The sequence below is a fragment of the Mchenga conophoros genome, linkage group LG3 (genome assembly GCF_057382185.1).
Source record: "Mchenga conophoros isolate Kocher_MC1m ecotype Shallow Benthic linkage group LG3, M_conophoros_male_GT1.1, whole genome shotgun sequence".
Taxonomy (NCBI): domain Eukaryota; kingdom Metazoa; phylum Chordata; class Actinopteri; order Cichliformes; family Cichlidae; genus Mchenga; species Mchenga conophoros.
In genome coordinates, this window is record NC_140528.1 from 83204 (window position 1) to 101247 (window position 18044).

Sequence of the window (18044 nt, forward strand, 5' to 3'; positions counted from 1 at the left end):
TTGGCTCACAGTGATGATGTCATCATGGTTCTATAATGAGCTCATAATCAGTGTGACTGACCTGTACGTGAGTGTACAGAGTTCACCTGTAGTAAACATCAGATTCTTCTGTTCTGTCTGCTTCCTGTTTACCTGTCTCACCTGCTTTTACAGTTTTTTCTGATTGCTTAAGCACATGTTATGTAACTATTGGCTAATTTTGCAAAACTCTTCACACAGATAAGAAAACCTGTCACCCAATCATCCAAACATTTTAGTTCTCTTGCAAAAGCAAACACAGCTAGATTAACTCTTCACACCTTTGTAAAAATGGTGTTTCCGTATCAAACAGTACACACAAGCCATCATCTACTAAGCACACAATGCGCCAACTGCACACTGATGGTATGAATACAAAACACATCTGGCTTTTGCTTTCTCTGTGCACAAGGTAGGCTATGTCAGTTTGAGCTCATACCTCTGTCATAGATCCATAAGCATAGAGGGATCCAAACTTCAAGTACTGGTGTTTATTCAAACACATCACAACAAACACAAGTGTTTATTTCCAAGTATAGGATTATTTGCAATCGCCATAATGACTATATGGGTTACTTGGTCTGCAGTGAACATGCTTCCTCTGCCCCCTCCTCGTCTTCCTCTTGCTCCTCCTTGTCCTTGTCGTCCTCTTCATCCTACTTCTTCACCTCCACGTCCTCTTCCTCGGCCTCCTCTACTTCTCACTCTTTCTGCTCCCTCCATTGTACTCCGCACACACAGCTTACCTGTATTATAGTGCTTAGGCTGATTGCAAAGTGAACTAATTATCTAAAGAAGTTTTCACATGTGAAAGTGTGCCAGACAGTTGGCAAATTAGTGTTAATGATAGCCATACATGTGTATACTTTTGCTAGGAGTGTGTTGGAAATTTGGAAATTGAGTGTTGTGCAGTGAATTGTGCCTACAGTTTTGCAAAGTGTGTGTTACAAAATTGCAAACTGAGTGCAAAGCAGTTTTTGTGCTTTTAGTTTTGCAAACTCAGTGAGTGGTTTTGCTATAAGTCTGAATAGTTTTAGAGATTGTGCTACAGGAATCACAGTTAGTGTTTAGGCATTTGGTAAAAACTGTAATAACTGTAATAATAGAACATCACCTGTATGAGCTGTTCTGTCTGTGATCATCTGTGTCAATAAAGTTTGACTCTGGAATTCAAAGCGAACCAAAGCTCCCTGACCACAGCGAGTATCTGCACGGTTGATCCAGCAGATTTACTCTGGACTGTCTTCCTGCCTCAAAAACAAAGGAGATCAGTTTGAAATCAGTTTTATTTGAACTCAGAAATCCAAATCAAATCAAATCAAATCACTTTTATTGTCACATCACATGTGCAGGCACACTGGCACAGCACATGCGAGTGAAATTCTTGTGTGCGAGCCCCACAAGCAACAGAGATGTGCAAACACAACAACACAAACGAGCAAAATACAAGAATGGCCAACCTGAAACTAATAAATATATGTACAATATATAATAGTGTATGCATTTCTGGATGTGTATACTAAATGTTTTCCTACGTGTGTGGTGTGTGTGTGTGTGTGTGTGTGTGTGTGTGTGTATACACATTTTTACAAATTAAATAGTAAAAAATAATGAAATAAAATATATAAAATATACAGAGTGAGACATGTGCAAAACAGTGGCATTACTGTACAGTATGGAGTGCATAATGTTGAAGTTCCAGTAGTGAAGCTGAGGTATCTATGACGTGTTCAGCAGTCTGATGGCCTGATGGAAGAAGCTGTCTCTCAGTCTGCTGGTACGGGACCGGATGCTGCAGAACCTCCTTCCTGATGGAAGCAGTCTGAACAGTTTATGGCTGGGGTGACTGGAGTCCTTGATGATCCTCCCCGCTTTCCTCAGGCAGCGCTTCCTGTAGATGTCTTGGAGGGAGGGAAGCTCACCTCCAATTATCCGTTCAGAGCACCGCACTACTCGCTGGAGAGCTTTGCAGTTGTAGGCGGTGCTGTTGCCATACCAGGTGGTGATGCATCCAGTGAGGATGCTCTCAATGGCACAGTGATAGAAGGTCCTGAGGATGCGGGGGCTCATGCCGAATCTTTTCAGTCTCCTGAGAAAGAAGAGGCGCTGCTGCGCCTTCTTCACTGTTTTGTTTGTGTGTACTGACCACGTAAGATCCTCAGACAGATGTACACCAAGGAACCGGAAGCTGCTCACTCTCTCCACAGCAGCGCCGTTGATGGTGATGGGGGTGTGTACTTCTCTGCACCTCCGGAAGTCCACTATCAGCTCCTTTGTCTTTGCGACGTTGAGGGTGAGATGGTTGTCTTGACACCAGTGGGTCAGGGCGCTGACCTCCTCCCTGTAAGCCGTCTCATCACCGTTGGTGATAAGACCCACCACTGTAGTGTCGTCCGCAAACTTCACAATGATGTTGGAGTTGTTAGTGGCCGTGCAGTCGTAGGTGTAGAGTGAGTACAGGAGAGGGCTCAGTACACACCCCTGTGGAGCACCAGTGTTCAGTGTGATGGGGGATGAGGTGATGCTGCCCAGTCTGACCACCTGGCGTCTGTCAGACAGGAAGCTAAGGATCCAGCTGCAGAGGGAGCTGCTCAGTCCTAGATCCTGCAGTTTCCTGTCCAGCTTCGAGGGAACGATGGTATTGAATGCTGAGCTGTAATCTACAAACAGCATCCTCACATACGTGTCTCTCTTCTCCAGGTGTGACAGGGCAGTGTGTAGTGTCAGGGCTATGGCATCATCAGTGGACCTGTTGTGGCGGTATGCGAACTGTAGAGGGTCCAGTGAGTCGGGTAGTGCAGAGCAGATGAAGTCCCTGACCAGCTTCTCGAAGCATTTGCTTACGATGGGGGTCAGGGCTACAGGTCGCCAGTCGTTCAATGAGGAGATGGTGGAGGATTTGGGTACAGGGACGATGGTGGCCATTTTGAAGCAGGCTGGGACTACAGACAGAGAGAGGGAAAGGTTGAAGATGTGCGTGAACACTCCAGCCAGCTGAGCCGCGCATGACTTGAGGACGCGGCCGGGAATCCCGTCCGGACCAGTAGCTTTGCGCGCGTTCACCTTCCTGAAGCACTTCCGCACATCCTCCTCAGACACAGTGTGCGCACTGACGTCATCCGCGGTGTGCACACTGTCCGGTCTCATGGTGTTCGCTGTGTCGAATCTAGCGTAGAATACGTTTAGATCCTCACACAGAGAGGCCGTGGTCTGCGGTGTGCTGGTTTTCCCTCTAAAGTCTGTGATCGTGTTTAGTCCCTGCCACATACTCCGAGGGTTGTCAACCTGTTGCTCCACCCTGTCCCTGTACTCACGTTTGGCTGCTTTGATCGTCTTCCAGCCTCAGGTGATCTCAGTGTGTTCATAAGCTTCTATAATGAGTCTTTGTTTATCAAACTGTTTCAGATTTTCATATATCAATAAAAACATCAGAGTAGTAAAACCATAAATCTGTCTGAGTGTTCTTCCTGTGTCTTTACAAATGTTCATGGATCCATTTCACTCTGTGTGGTTTGAGATAGTGCAGAGTAAAGGTCAGGTTTATCTGAGCCAGTTCACTTTTTTATGTTCTGCTTCCTGTTTATAGTGATGTGACTTCATTAGCCACTGATGACATTACTGGATTCCAGGTTCTGAGGAAACTTTTGCCCAAACATAGACTTTAATGAAGGAATCTCTGTGTGTGCGCGTACATGCATGCATCCATGCATGCGTGTGTGTCACACTTTGAGCTCTAACATGTTTTTAACATGTCTTATTTTAATGACATTTTGATGGTGTCTGAATTTATCATAATGCAACACGAAGATGTAAAACTAAATTCCAGATGAAGTCTCTGCTGGTAAAAACAGGTGAGAGAAAAGTCAATAAGGAGTTTTTAGAAATGAATTGAACATGTTTATATTCCTGCTGTAAGATGTTTTAATATCTAACATTTAAATGACTGAAGTAATATTTAATTTATTCTGAGTGCTGATAAAATCTCATCATGATTCAATTCAGTTTAACTTATTTAGCACTAAATAACAACAACAGTTTCCACAGAAGATTTTTATTGGCTGTTTAGAATTTGTACATTTGAATCTGAAATTCTCTGCTTTAATATTTAAATGCAGATTTTAAAAAACAACTTAATTTGAGATTAATGTAATATTTACTTCACAGTGAAGTGTGATTCAGCTGCTCTGAATATTGAAAGTTAAAAATAAATCTCTACATGATGTCATCACACTTCACATTAATTTAAAAAACATACCCGATTTCATCTTTGGGACATAGTTTAATCAGTTCTGTGCTGTCCACACAAAGGAACATGCTACAGCAACATGCAGACATGGGTCACAGAAATTCACAGAGCTCCATGGAAATCATACACAATGAAAGTGTTTCTGTCCTTTTACAGTTTTTACCGAATGCCTAAACACTAACTGTGATTCCTGTAGCACAATCTCTAAAACTCTTCAGACTTATAGCAAAACCACTCACTGAGTCTGCAAAACCAAAAGCACAAAAACTGCTTTGCACTCAGTTTGCAATTTTGTAACACACACTGAGTGTTGTGCAGTGAATTGTGCCTACAGTTTTGCAAAGTGTGTGTTTCCAAATTTCCAACACACTCCTAGCAAAAGTATACACATGTGTGGCTATCATTAACACTAATTTGCCAACTGTCTGGCACACTTTCACATGTGTAAACTTTTTTAGATAATTAGTTCACTTTGCAATCAGCCTAAGCACTATAATACAGGTAAGCTGTGTGTGCGGAGTACAATGGAGGCAGCAGGAAGAGTGAGAAGTAGAGGAGGCCGAGGAAGAGGACGTGGAGGTGAAGAAGTAGGATGAAGAGGACGACAAGGACAAGGAGGAGCAAGAGGAAGACGAGGAGGGGGCAGAGGAAGCATGTTCACTGCAGACCAAGTAACCCATATAGTCATTATGGCGATTGCAAATAATCCTATACTTGGAAATAAACACTTGTGTTTGTTTTGATGTGTTTGAATAAACACCAGTACTTGAAGTTTGGATCCCTCTATGCTTATGGATCTATGACAGAAGTATGAGCTCAAACTGACATAGCCTACCTTGTGCACAGAGAAAGCAAAAGCCAGATGTGTTTTGTATTCATACCATCAGTGTGCAGTTGGCGCATTGTGTGCTTAGTAGATGATGGCTTGTGTGTACTGTTTGATACGGAAACACCATTTTTACAAAGGTGTGAAGAGTTAATCTAGCTGTGTTTGCTTTTGCAAGAGAACTAAAATGTTTGGATGATTGGGTGACAGGTTTTCTTATTTGTGTGAAGAGTTTTGCAAAATTAGCCAATAGTTACATAACATGTGCTTAAGCAATCAGAAAAAACTGTAATTTGAAAGAGACACAAAGTGTTAGTGTAACAGTGTGAGACAGTCTATTCAACTGATCAGAAATAAAGAAACAAAGTGATTATTGAATCACTGATCACTGAACTTACAGATTCTGATTATTATTACAGCAGTACTGACCTCAGTGGTTGCTTTCAAGTGGATAAATATTAAATATTAAAGATGAATATGAATATACTCATATTTCTATGAGTGCAGAATGTGATTGAAATACAAGTGAGTTTTGAGTGCAGCAGCGAGGAAATGTGCTGAGGAGGTCTCAGAGTGCTGCTCTCTGCTTTTTAAAGCTTTAATGGACTTTTCATCATCCTGTGTGTGTTTGTGTGTTACAGTCTGAGCTGTGAGCTGGTGTCACAGAGTTCTTCCTGGTAACCGATGACGCTGTGGTCATGTGACCTGTCCTCTGTTTTTAGAGCAGCTCTCAGTCAGACTGAGTCAGTTTGTCAGGAGAACTCAGGAACATGGCTTCATCCTTCCTCTGCCTCAGCCTCCTCTTCATCAGCCTCAGCACAGCAGGTACCATCAACACACTCATAAATGATCATTAATACACTGATCACTGATCAATGATGTGATCAGGCCACAGTCTGATGTTCTGTGTGGTTCTATTTGTTCTCAGGTGGATTCATGGAGTATCATGTGGACCACTGTGACTTTAACTCCACTGATCTGAAGGACATCGAGTACATCTACTCTTGTTATTACAACAAGATCGAGTACGCCCGGTTCAGCAGCAGTGTGGGGAAGTATGTTGGATTCACTAAGCATGGAGTGTATAACGCAGACAGATGGAACAATGATCCTGCAATACTGAACAACAGGAGAGCTCAGAAGGAGAGGTACTGCAAAATTAACGTTGGTCTGAACTACCAGACTGTGATTACTCAATCACGTGAGTATACAGTAGTTTGTGTGACATCATCAGGTGTTCATGTTAACCTCAAACTGAATCATTTATGATGGACTCAAAGCTGCAGGTCCGACTCTGACTGATTACAGTTTTTTCTGATTGCTTAAGCACATGTTATGTAACTATTGGCTAATTTAGCAAAACTCTTCACACAGATAAGAAAACCTGTCACCCAATCATCCAAACATTGTAGTTCTCTTGCAAAAGCAAACACAGCTGGATTAACCCCTCACACCTTTGTAAAAATGGTGTTTCCGTATCAAACAGTACACACAAGCCATCATCTACTAAGCACACAATGCGCCAACTGCACACTGATGGTATGAATACAAAACACATCTGGCTTTTGCTTTCTCTGTGCACAAGGTAGGCTATGTCAGTTTGAGCTCATACCTCTGTCATAGATCCATAAGCATAGAGGGATCCAAACTTCAAGTACTGGTGTTTATTCAAACACATCACAACAAACACAAGTGTTTATTTCCAAGTATAGGATTATTTGCAATCGCCATAATGACTATATGGGTTACTTGGTCTGCAGTGAACATGCTTCCTCTCCCCCCTCCTCGTCTTCCTCTTGCTCCTCCTTGTCCTTGTCGTCCTCTTCATCCTACTTCTTCACCTCCACGTCCTCTTCCTCGGCCTCCTCTACTTCTCACTCTTTCTGCTCCCTCCATTGTACTCCGCACACACAGCTTACCTGTATTATAGTGCTTAGGCTGATTGCAAAGTGAACTAATTATCTAAAAAAGTTTTCACATGTGAAAGTGTGCCAGACAGTTGGCAAATTAGTGTTAATGATAGCCACACATGTGTATACTTTTGCTAGGAGTGTGTTGGAAATTTGGTAATTGAGTGTTGTGCAGTGAATTGTGCCTACAGTTTTGCAAAGTGTGTGTTACAAAATTGCAAACTGAGTGCAAAGCAGTTTTTGTGCTTTTAGTTTTGCAAACTCAGTGAGTGGTTTTGCTATAAGTCTGAATAGTTTTAGAGATTGTGCTACAGGAATCACAGTTAGGGTTTAAGCATTCGGTAAAAACTGTAATAACTGTAATAAATCACTGATCTAACCTCAGTCTGTGGCGCTCCCTGCTGGTGAAACAGGCAAACTGCAGGTCTTCGTCATTACACACTAATAAGGATATTAAATTATTTATTTAACCTCTTTAAGATGAAATATAGCTCACATTCATTGTTTAATATAATTCATATAAATATTTTTAACAGCATGAAGCATCTTTACAGGTTAATAAAAACAATGTTCGTTCTTTTCTTCTAATTCATTGATTTTAAATCAGATACATATTAAAAACACTGATGTTTGTTTAAAGGCTGTCTGCTGTTTATTTATTGATTCTGACTTTCAGAGCTTGTGTAGCAGCTTCACACCTGCACACATTTACAGCTCAGATCTATGAGTCAGTGTAACCGTGGAGCTATTAAATATACTGAAACAATTATAAAGTTATCATCATAACACACAAATATAAATGTGACTGCTGTTATTTAATCTGTGTGTGTGAAGTGTCTCACTCTTTACAGCATCTCTGCAGTAAAGTGAGCTAAAGTGCTGAAATAGCAGCTCAGACAGAGCTGATGAGTTCATGAATCAGCTGCTGTGCTGACAGGCTGACCTGACTGATCAGTGAAATGTATTCAGAATGTAAACACACACAACCTGTGAGCTGTGTAACATGACGTTAATAATTCATGTGCTCCAGTGTGACAGAAGTTCATGTTATGGACTGAAATCAGCTCCCAGCAGCAGCAGCTCAGAGAAACATGAGGCGAACCAGCTCAGACCTCCTGTGGAGGGGAAGCTGTCTGATAGTGCGAAGTCATCCTGTGTGTTCAGACAGCTTCCCCTCCACAGGAGGTCTGTAAGGCATCTTTGGTCTTATTATTACCATTACTAATGAGCAGATATCCAGACTGAGATCAGCTTCAGTCCTGAAGTTTGATGGTGATATTAATAAAGCAGGCTGGGTTCATCTGTGTGTGTGAGCTCAGACAGCAGTTTATCATCAAGTCTCCACAGCCTCTGTATGATTTTTGTCAGTAATGACTTTTAAACCACAGCAGGTGAGCTGCAGGAAAAACAGCTCAGAACAACTGATCTAGAACCACGTTTAAGTCTGGTACATTTCTTATTTATCGTTGTTGTATCACCGGCCAGGGTCTACACATGAAAAGTAACCTTTTGGCTAACTCTGGCATATTTAAATTGATATATAAAACAAACTCATAATGTCTTGCAGCTCCGCCCACTGTCAAACTTCACTCCATGACGCCTCTCTCCAGTCAGCATCCTGCCATGTTGGTCTGCAGCGTCTATGACTTCTTTCCCAGTAAGATCAAAGTGAGCTGGCTGAGAGATGGACAGGAAGTCACCTCTGATGTCACTTCCACTGAGGAGATGGCAGATGGTGATTGGTACTACCAGACCCACTCACACCTGGAGTACACACCCAGGTGAGCATCATAATCCATGGAAACAGACTTTTAGTATGAAGTCTGGACTAAAGTTTAAAAGTTTAAGATCTGAGAGTCACTGATGTTTGTGTTGAAGGTCTGGGGAGAAGATCTCCTGTAAGGTGGAGCACGCCAGCCTGAAGGAACCTCTGATCACTGACTGGGGTAAATACCTGTCTGTATCTACACACCTGTACACACCTGTACATACCTACCTGTGTGACTCTCACCTGTGTGTCCTCAGATCCGTCCATGCCTGAGTCAGAGAGGAACAAGCTCGCCATCGGAGCCTCAGGACTGATCCTGGGTCTGATCTTATCTCTGGCTGGATTCATCTACTACAGGAGGAAGGCCCGAGGTCAGAGCAGGACTCTCACTCACAGACCAGTTCATACCTGAAACCAGTTCAGGCCAGAATGAAATCTCAAACCACATTACATGAGTCTAAGGCTACGTCCACACGTACACGGGTATTTTTGAAAACGGAGATTTTCCGTTTTCGTTTTAAAAAATAATCCCGTCCACACATAAAGGCAGAAATGAAGGAAAACGCTGCTATGAACATGCCAAAGCAGCAGGTGGCGATATATTCCTAACCGTGCAGAAATGTTGGCCAATCAGAAGTCTAGAAGCCTCGGTGGGAAAAAGTAAACAAAGCTGGGGCATAGAATCAGAACCGAGTCGTATGTGTGGAGGGACAGTAACTGTGTGTATATGTAAGCATTTAAACACTGCAGAGAGTAGAATTAACAGTAACAGTATTGTAGATATTCATTTCAATGAAACAATAACCTGGCACACAGTGTGACGTCAAAAAAGGCGCACACCTTTGACGCTGCGTTTTCTCAGTTTTCTGCGTTTTTCTCGTCCACACGTAAACGCAAAAACTGAGTTTTCAAAAATATCCACCCTGGCCGGAGTTTTTAAAAATCTCCGTTTTCAGTGACCAAAAACGCCGTTTACGTGTGGACGAAAGGTGCAAACGCATAGAAAAATCTGCGTTTTCAAAAATACCCGGGTACGTGTGGACGTAGCATAAAACTGGTTTACATCTGCATTCTTTAATATATTGATGTTTCAGGCAGGTTTAGAGCATTGCTGTTTATTTTCAGACAACTGTTATTTACATTAATGTTTCAAACACAGGTTTTTACTGTTGTTTTTGAGGACTTTCAGACCTGGTTCAGGCCCTGAAACATGAAACTTTACTGAATCATTGCCATTGATCTGTTAAAACCAGTGTCCATGGTTTGTTTTCAGAGTGTGTTGGTGACTGTGTCCTCATCTCTTCTTCTTTCAGGTCGTATCCTGGTTCCCAGTAACTGAGACTGGATCCTGGTCCTGGTTCTGTCTGATGAAAAGCTGCTGCTTCCTGTGTTCAGACTGATGATGATGATGATGATGATCTCTGTCTGGACTCTGAACCTGATCCAGGATCTCAGTGTTGTTGGTGGTTGTTGTGGTTTTACTGGGAAGCTTTTGGACCATGTTTAACGTGGACTCTTGTGTTTGATGCTTTATGTGCACGTCTGCTGTTTAATCCATGTAATGTAATCCCTGTAATCCATGTGTCTGAATGATTTGGGTGTTTCTGCTCATCTGATTACCATAGATCACAGATTTTACTGGAGGTCATTGTTCCAAAATAAATGACTCAAACTCTCAGCTGTTTGTTTATTTACCTGCATCCTGTTAATGTCACACTGAACAACTTACTGAGGTCGGGGAGATGTTCCGCACACCCTCACACTAACCATTTTCCCAAAGGGCCACATCAGTTGGGGAAGGCATCACCAACAGTCAGAACGTCATTATTCAAGGGATGCTAAAGATCATTTGGTCTCTGGCAGATCACCTGGTTCTTTTCAGCAGATCAAATATGGAAACATCTGCATCTTACTGTTTTATTTTTTTTTTGTTTTTTTTTTAAATCCCCACTATATTAATTAAAACTAAGAACTCACTATCTTGGCCTAGAAATGAACAATTAGCTGGGTGATGCACTTTCTGTGATCTCAAACATAACTAGAGAAAATCTTGGAATTCCTTCAGTTTTTTAGACTAAAACTATCTCTACCAATGAACCTGCAGCCCGTTTGCTTTTAAATCTCACCATCCTTGGAAAGAAAACTATTGTAGAAGGTCAAAGGAAACCAGAAATCTGCATCACTTATTAATCCTTAGATGCACACGTGGGGTGTTGTTTTTCTTCAAAATCTTTAAAATGAAAAGTTGTAATATATTCATATTCCAGGTATTCCTCATAAAATAGATTTGTAACATGAGGCCATTTCTATTTTTATTTATTTTTTCATTAATTAAAAAAAAAAAAAATGCAGTTTTTGTATCACTACCCCAGTGTAACGGTTAAAGGACCAGGGCGCCTGACTGCAGCTTCATAGATAATGAGCAATCCGAAGTAGTTTCGACTATGGAGCCTGAGTGTGTGAATAAAACACAGGAAACCAAAATAGAGCTCAAAAATATATATATATATATTATCTTTGTTATGAGAAATGTATAGACAGATGTACAAAAAAATTAAAAAAAAAATATATGCATATGGGGGCGACCGTGGCTCAGGGGGTTGGGAAGCGTATCTGTCGCCGGTTCGATCCCCGGGCTCTCTGTCCTGGTCGTTGTGTCCTTGGGCAACACAGTTCACCTACCGCCTACTGGTGTTGGCCAGAGGGGCCGATGGCTCGATATGGCAGCCTGGCTTCTGTCAGTCTGCCCCAGGGCAGCTGTGGCTACAACTGTAGCTGCCTCCACCAGTGTGTGAATGTGAGAGTGACTGAATAGTGGTATTGTAAAGCGCTTTGGGTGCCTTGAAAAGCGCTATATAAATCCAATCTATTATTATTATTATTACAGTATTATTGCATATATATCACAAACAAAAATAATGTTGACAATACAAAACAGCTTATTAAGTTCCAAAAGGAGGTGGGATGAGGTGTAGTCCAGTATGAGATTTAGTTTAGTTCCATGGACCTGTGATAGGTCATGTTTCAACAGTAGGGCTGCTCAATTAATCGAATTTTAATCACGATTACAATCTGGGCTTTCAACGATCATTAAAAATGACTGAGCCGATTATTAGCCCCTCCCTCATTTATCCGCGACACCTTAAAGGCCGGTCCGTGAAAATATTGTCGGGCATAAACCGGTCCGTGGCGCAAAAAAGGTTGGAGACCGCTGATTAAGAGGACCCGAGGGAAGCTCGGAAAGCTAAGCAGAAGTTATTTGGAGAGGAGAGTGACTGCCGTTGGTTGAAAAGAGGCATCCTATCTGAAAGATCTGTTTCTTTGATGTAAGCTTCCTGCGTTTACGACCCTTTGGTCAGCAGGAGGTCTGACACACACACACACACACACACACACACACACATTCTCACATAACACACACACACACACACACACACTTACATACAGTCCTTGTCTATGTAACCAAAGGGGGTTGCAAGGGGAGGTGTTTTGTAAACTATTGTTTGAAGTTTGTCAATAAAAGGCAGCGAGAGGAGGCCACCATTGGGGTTCTTTGTCGTGCTGGACACAGACGAGGCCTCCCTTGCGCAAGTAATGGATCGATCGACTGTCTTGTTTTCTTCATGATGAATAAGTCTCTAGAATTAGCGGGGTTTGTGGAAACACAGACCCAACATGGCGTCTGATACCCAACCTGACATATAGACACAGACATACAGGCACACACAGACACAAACATCCATCCCCACCCTCATGCTCTCATATGCACTTACTCCACACTCAACCAACGTGGAGACAGACATAAAGAGACGCTGTACACACGATCACACTCCCCAAGCGTACTCTACAAACCGGGTCTATTGCACCCTTGCCCCTGGAGGGGGGCAAGGGTGCAATAGACCTCAATAGACCTCAATACTTGAAATGTGCAATTCACTTGTATTTTTATTTTTTATTCCTATTTATTCTATTTATCCCCTCCGTATATTTTATTTATATTGTCTCTGTATTTATATATATGTGTGTGTGTGTGTGTGTGTGTGTGTGTGTGTGTGTATATATATATATAAAACACCCAGCACGCCCCTGCGGGCGGTTTATCCTTCAAGCTCGGGTCCTCTACCAGAGGCCTGGGAGCTTGAGGGTCCTGCGCAGTATCTTAGCTGTTCCCAGGACTGCGCTCTTCTGGACAGAGATCTCCGATGTTGTTCCTGGGGTCTGCTGGAGCCACTCGCCTAGCTTGGGAGTCACCGCACCTAGTGCTCCGATTACCACGGGGACCACCGTTACCTTCACCCTCCACATCCTCTCCAGCTCTTCTCTGAGCCCTTGGTATTTCTCCAGCTTCTCGTGTTCCTTCTTCCTGATATTGCTGTCATTCGGAACCGCTACATCGATCCCTACGGCCGTCTTCTTCTGTTTGTCTACCACCACTATGTCCGGTTGGTTAGCCACCACCATTTTGTCCATCTGTATCTGGAAGTCCCACAGGATCTTAGCTCGGTCATTCTCCACCACCCTTGGGGGCATCTCCCATTTTGACCTCGGGACTTCCAGGTTATACTCGGCACAGATGTTCCTGTACACTATGCCGGCCACTTGGTTATGGCGTTCCATGTATGCCTTGCCTGCTAGCATCTTGCACCCTGCTGTTATGTGCTGGATTGTCTCTGGGGCATCTTTACACAGCCTGCACCTGGGGTCTTGCCTGGTGTGATAGACCCCAGCCTCTATGGATCTTGTGCTCAGAGCTTGTTCTTGTGCTGCCATGATTAGTGCCTCTGTGCTGTCTTTCAGTCCAGCTTTGTCCAGCCACTGGTAGGATTTCTGGATATCAGCCACCTCCTCTATCTGCCGGTGGTACATACCGTGCAGGGGCCTGTCCTTCCATGATGGTTCCTCGTCTCCCTCCTCTTTCTTGGGTTTCTGCTGCCTGAGGTATTCACTGAGCACTCGGTCAGTTGGGGCCATCTTCCTAATGTATTCTTGGATGTTCGTTGTCTCATCCTGGACTGTGGTGCTGACACTCACCAGTCCCCGGCCCCCTTCCTTCCGCTTAGCGTACAGCCTCAGGGTGCTGGATTTGGGGTGAAACCCTCCATGCATGGTAAGGAGCTTTCTTGTCTTTATGTCAGTGGCTTCTATCTCCTCCTTTGGCCAGCCTATTACCCCAGCAGGGTACCTGATCACGGGTAGGGCGTACGTGTTGATGGCCCGGATCTTGTTCTTACCATTCAGCTGACTCCTCAGGACTTGCCTGACCCTCTGCAGGTACTTGGTGGTTGCAGCTTTTCTAGCGGCCTCTTCATGGTTCCCATTCGCCTGTGGGATCCCCAAGTACTTGTAACTGTCCTCTATGTCTGCAATGTTGCCTTCTGGTAGTTCAATCCCCTCAGTTCTGACTACCTTCCCTCTCTTTGTTACCATCCGACTACACTTCTCCAGTCCGAACGACATTCCAATGTCATTGCTGTATAGCCTGGTAGTGTGGATCAGTGAATCGATGTCTCGTTCACTCTTGGCATACAGCTTGATGTCATCCATGTACAGGAGGTGGCTGACAACTGCTCCGTTCTGTAGTCGGTATCCGTAGCCAGTCTTGTTAATGATCTCACTGAGGGGGTTCAGGCCTATGCAGAACAGCAGTGGGGACAGAGCATCTCCTTGGTAGATCCCGCACTTGATGGTGACTTGTGCTATGGGCTTGGAGTTGGCCTCTAGTGTTGTACGCCACATCCCCATTGAGTTCCTGATGAAGGCTCTTAGGGTCCCATTGATCTTGTACAATTCTAGGCATTCCAGTATCCAGCTGTGGGGCATTGAGTCATAGGTCTTCTTGTAATCAATCCAGGCAGTGCACAGGTTGGTCAGTCTGGTCTTGCAGTCTCGGCTGACTGTTCTGTCTACCAGTAGCTGGTGTTTTGCGCCTCTGGTATTCTTGCCAATTCCTTTCTGTGTCCCGCTCATGTATTGACCCATGTGCCTGTTCATCTTAGCCGATATGATGCCTGACAGGAGCTTCCATGTAGTACTGAGGCAGGTTATTGGTCGGTAGTTGGAGGGGACCGGTCCCTTCTTGGGGTCCTTGGGGATCAGGACCGTCCGACCTTCAGTTAGCCATTCCGGGTGTCTCTCGTTAACTAGCAGCTGGTTCATTTGTGCTGCCAGACGCTCGTGGAGTGCAGTCAGCTTCTTCAGCCAGTAGGCGTGAACCATGTCGGGCCCTGGTGCTGTCCAACTCTTCATACTGGAGACCCTTTCTTGGATATCTGCCACTGTGATGGTTACTGGACCCTGTTCAGGGAGGTCGCTGTGGTCAGCCCTCAGATCCTCTAGCCACTGAGCATTGCCGTTATGGGTTGCATCCTTCTCCCATATGCTCTTCCAGTATTGCTCCGTCTCCAGCCTTGGTGGTGCTGTTCTCTTATTGTTCCCTTGCCACTGAGAGTACACCTTTGCTGGTTCTGTGGAGAACAGCTGGTTTATTCTCCTGCCTTCTATCTCTCTGGTGTACCTCCTCAAGCGGCTGGCCAAGGCTGTGAGTCTTTGCTTGGCAGTTTCCAAGGCCTCAGGTATGGACAGCTTGCTGTATTTCTTATGCACCTTCTTTGTCGCACCTTTCTGCAACTCTGTTAGTTGGCTAACCTCCCTCCGTGCTACTTTGATCTTGCCCTCTAGCCTCCTTCTCCATGGAGGGTACTGCCCCTTGTCGCTGTTCAACTTGTAGCCAAGCATCTCACTGATCACTGTTGCCGTATTGTAGATCAGCTTGTTAGTGTCGGTAATCGTGGTTGTAGGTATTGCCCGTAGTGCTGCGTTAACATCATCTAGCAGACCTTCTGAGGGTACTTCACGTAATCTTGGTAACCGGCTACGGGGGATCCAGGTTTCAAGCTTGGCCATGATCCTATTTTTCAGGTCAGTTCCTCTCGCACTCAACGATCCTTCTCCTATCGCACTTGGGGCTATGTACCCAATCTCGGGTGGGGGTGATGATATCTCCCCCCCTGACCTGGCGTCCTGACTCCTCCTTGCCGTAGCATTTGTGTTGTACCTCGTCAATCTCTAGCTGTGAGAGCAGTCCCTTCTTTCGAATGTTGGAACACTGAGCTACTAGTTGTTTCGCCGTCATTGTGGATGTTGGGTATCGAAGAATCCATAGGTCCGTCATCCTATTCATGTAGCCCCTTCCCGCCGGGGTTACTTGCATAGTAGCATTCCAACAACGCCCTGTTTTCGTCTCTTGCCCACCAATGCCTTCTTGTTCCAGTAGCCCACTTTTCGTCAGGGTGCCCTGGTTCCTCAACACCTGACGCGGACCTTGTTGATCCGGGCGACGTCCGAGCCGGCAATTATATATATATATATATATATATATATATAATATTCTGCAACTCTGTAACTTCTGTCGGTGCTGTGCTTTTTTGGAAATCGAATTTCCCAGAGGAACCCACCCGAGGGATTAATAAAGTTCTATCTAATCTAATCTAATCTAATCTAATCTAATCTAATCTAATCTAATCTAATCTAATCTAATCTAACTGCACCCAGACCCAGGTGGTGTTACCCTTTTCCCTGCGGTGGGGGGAGGCAGACCACCCCGACTCCGCAGCAGCAGGGAGGCCCCACACTCCAGACCGCAGTCGGACGGCCAACTCCTCCTCCTAGCCCCCCGCTCCAGCAGGCCGCAGAGAATGGGGGTGAGAGAAGACTCCAAACCTCCCTCCACCCGCTCATTGTAGTGTTGATGCATGTGTGTTCTAAGGTGCATTTAAAACCCAGGAGGGCATGGAGCTACCTGCCAGAGAGCAGCAGGTAAGCACATGGTCCCTCCTGTATCTCAAATTATAGCGTCATAATGATTACAGGACATCAGATTACTTGTTCTTATCACTTAATAATGCAGAGTTCATCATATAGAAATAAAAAAACTGAAGTTGTGCTATGTGAACACGTTGCCTGCCTGCAGCACTAAAGGACTCTGTGAGAGACGTCTGTCTTGCCCTAGCAGCACCTGTCCCTGTCCTCCTCTTCAGTTCACCTCAACATATGCTCGTCATATTCTGTGATATGATTTACTCTGAGGTGTTTGACAAGGTTAGTGATGTTGCCACAACCATACATGCCAACCCTCCCGATTTTTCTGGGAGAATCCTGAATTTCAGTGCCCCTCCCGAAAATCTCCCGGAGCCACCATTCTCCCGAATTTCTCCCGAATTTCCACCCGGGCAACAAAATTGAAAAACCATATCACAGAATTCATACTGGGCCCAGCCAATTCCAGTTTCCAACAATAGCCACTATTACTGCAGCTACTTAGTTTTATTATCACTCTTATTTCTCTTTCTGGTTCGCAAAAAAACTTTTAACATGTTTTCAGGTGAGAATGTAGCTGTGTAAACTTCAAACATCTGAGCCGACACATCGTCTTCAAACCCCCGCGGGCTTTCATTACTCGGGTTAAACATGATATATAAGTCACTTTGATAACTTAAAAATGTTGTTGTTTGGCTTTTTCAGTGTTTTATTTGTTCGTGAGTAAATCGGTTTGGCTGAGATTAAAGTTATTAGATTAGATTAAATTAAATTTAACTTCATTAATCCCTCGGGAGGGTTCCTCGGGGTTTTCACACAGCTGAATAAACGTCAAACAGAAAACTGATTAAACAAAGTGTGAGACGGTGGAGAGTTTACGTTAGTGATGTGTCAGTCGCGAACGAAATGGCTCTTAGAGCCGGGTCTTTGATGTGAACGACGCGAGCCGGGTCCTTATCACGAGCCGGCTCTTATCACAAGCCCTGGGTTTTTTTTTTTTCTTTCTCTCACCCTCTCTCTCCCACTTTTTTCCCGCTTCACTCTGCATGAGCCTTGTGCTTTGCGCTGGGAAGAGGGGGGAGGGGCGGTAGTTACGCATTCAGTAGCACAGGAACAGAGGAGGGAGAGACAGGTTCTAGCCTGTTTGGCGCCCCGGGCGAACACTCCCTCTGGCGCCCCCCCCCCACACACACACACATATAAAACATAAAACATTAAGGATTATACATTAACATAAAACTGTTGTCGGAACCATACTGAATTTCGCCAGAGAAACACACACACACACACATATAAAGAGAGAGAGAGTGCATGGTATGCAAATGGCTACCGAACAGCCATCATAATTCGTCACACAATGAGAACAGACAAATCAACAACTGACAATGACTAATTAATATTAAAATCTGTAACATAATGTGTTGTTTGGAGTTTAGTCTGTTACTGTTACTATTTTTACCA

At 44.2% G+C, this 18044-nt stretch overlaps 1 protein-coding gene across 2 annotated transcripts; it reads left to right on the plus strand.

Annotated features, from left to right (window-relative positions):
* The first annotated feature begins 5823 nt into the window (after nt 1–5823).
* Nucleotides 5824–10399, plus strand: LOC146576892 (H-2 class II histocompatibility antigen, E-S beta chain-like). 2 transcript variants are annotated; one of them, XM_085250989.1, is made up of 6 exons: nt 5824–5915; nt 6019–6309; nt 8568–8781; nt 8879–8946; nt 9026–9139; nt 10082–10399. In XM_085250989.1, exons 1-6 carry the CDS (start codon nt 5861–5863, stop codon nt 10105–10107), a joined length of 768 nt encoding a protein of 255 aa, XP_085107115.1. In that variant the 5' UTR covers nt 5824–5860; the 3' UTR covers nt 10108–10399. The 2 variants fall into 2 exon arrangements, with proteins under 2 accessions (XP_085107115.1, XP_085107123.1); XM_085250997.1 differs by having other exon boundaries at nt 6019–6291.
* The last annotated feature ends 7645 nt before the right edge of the window (nt 10400–18044 follow it).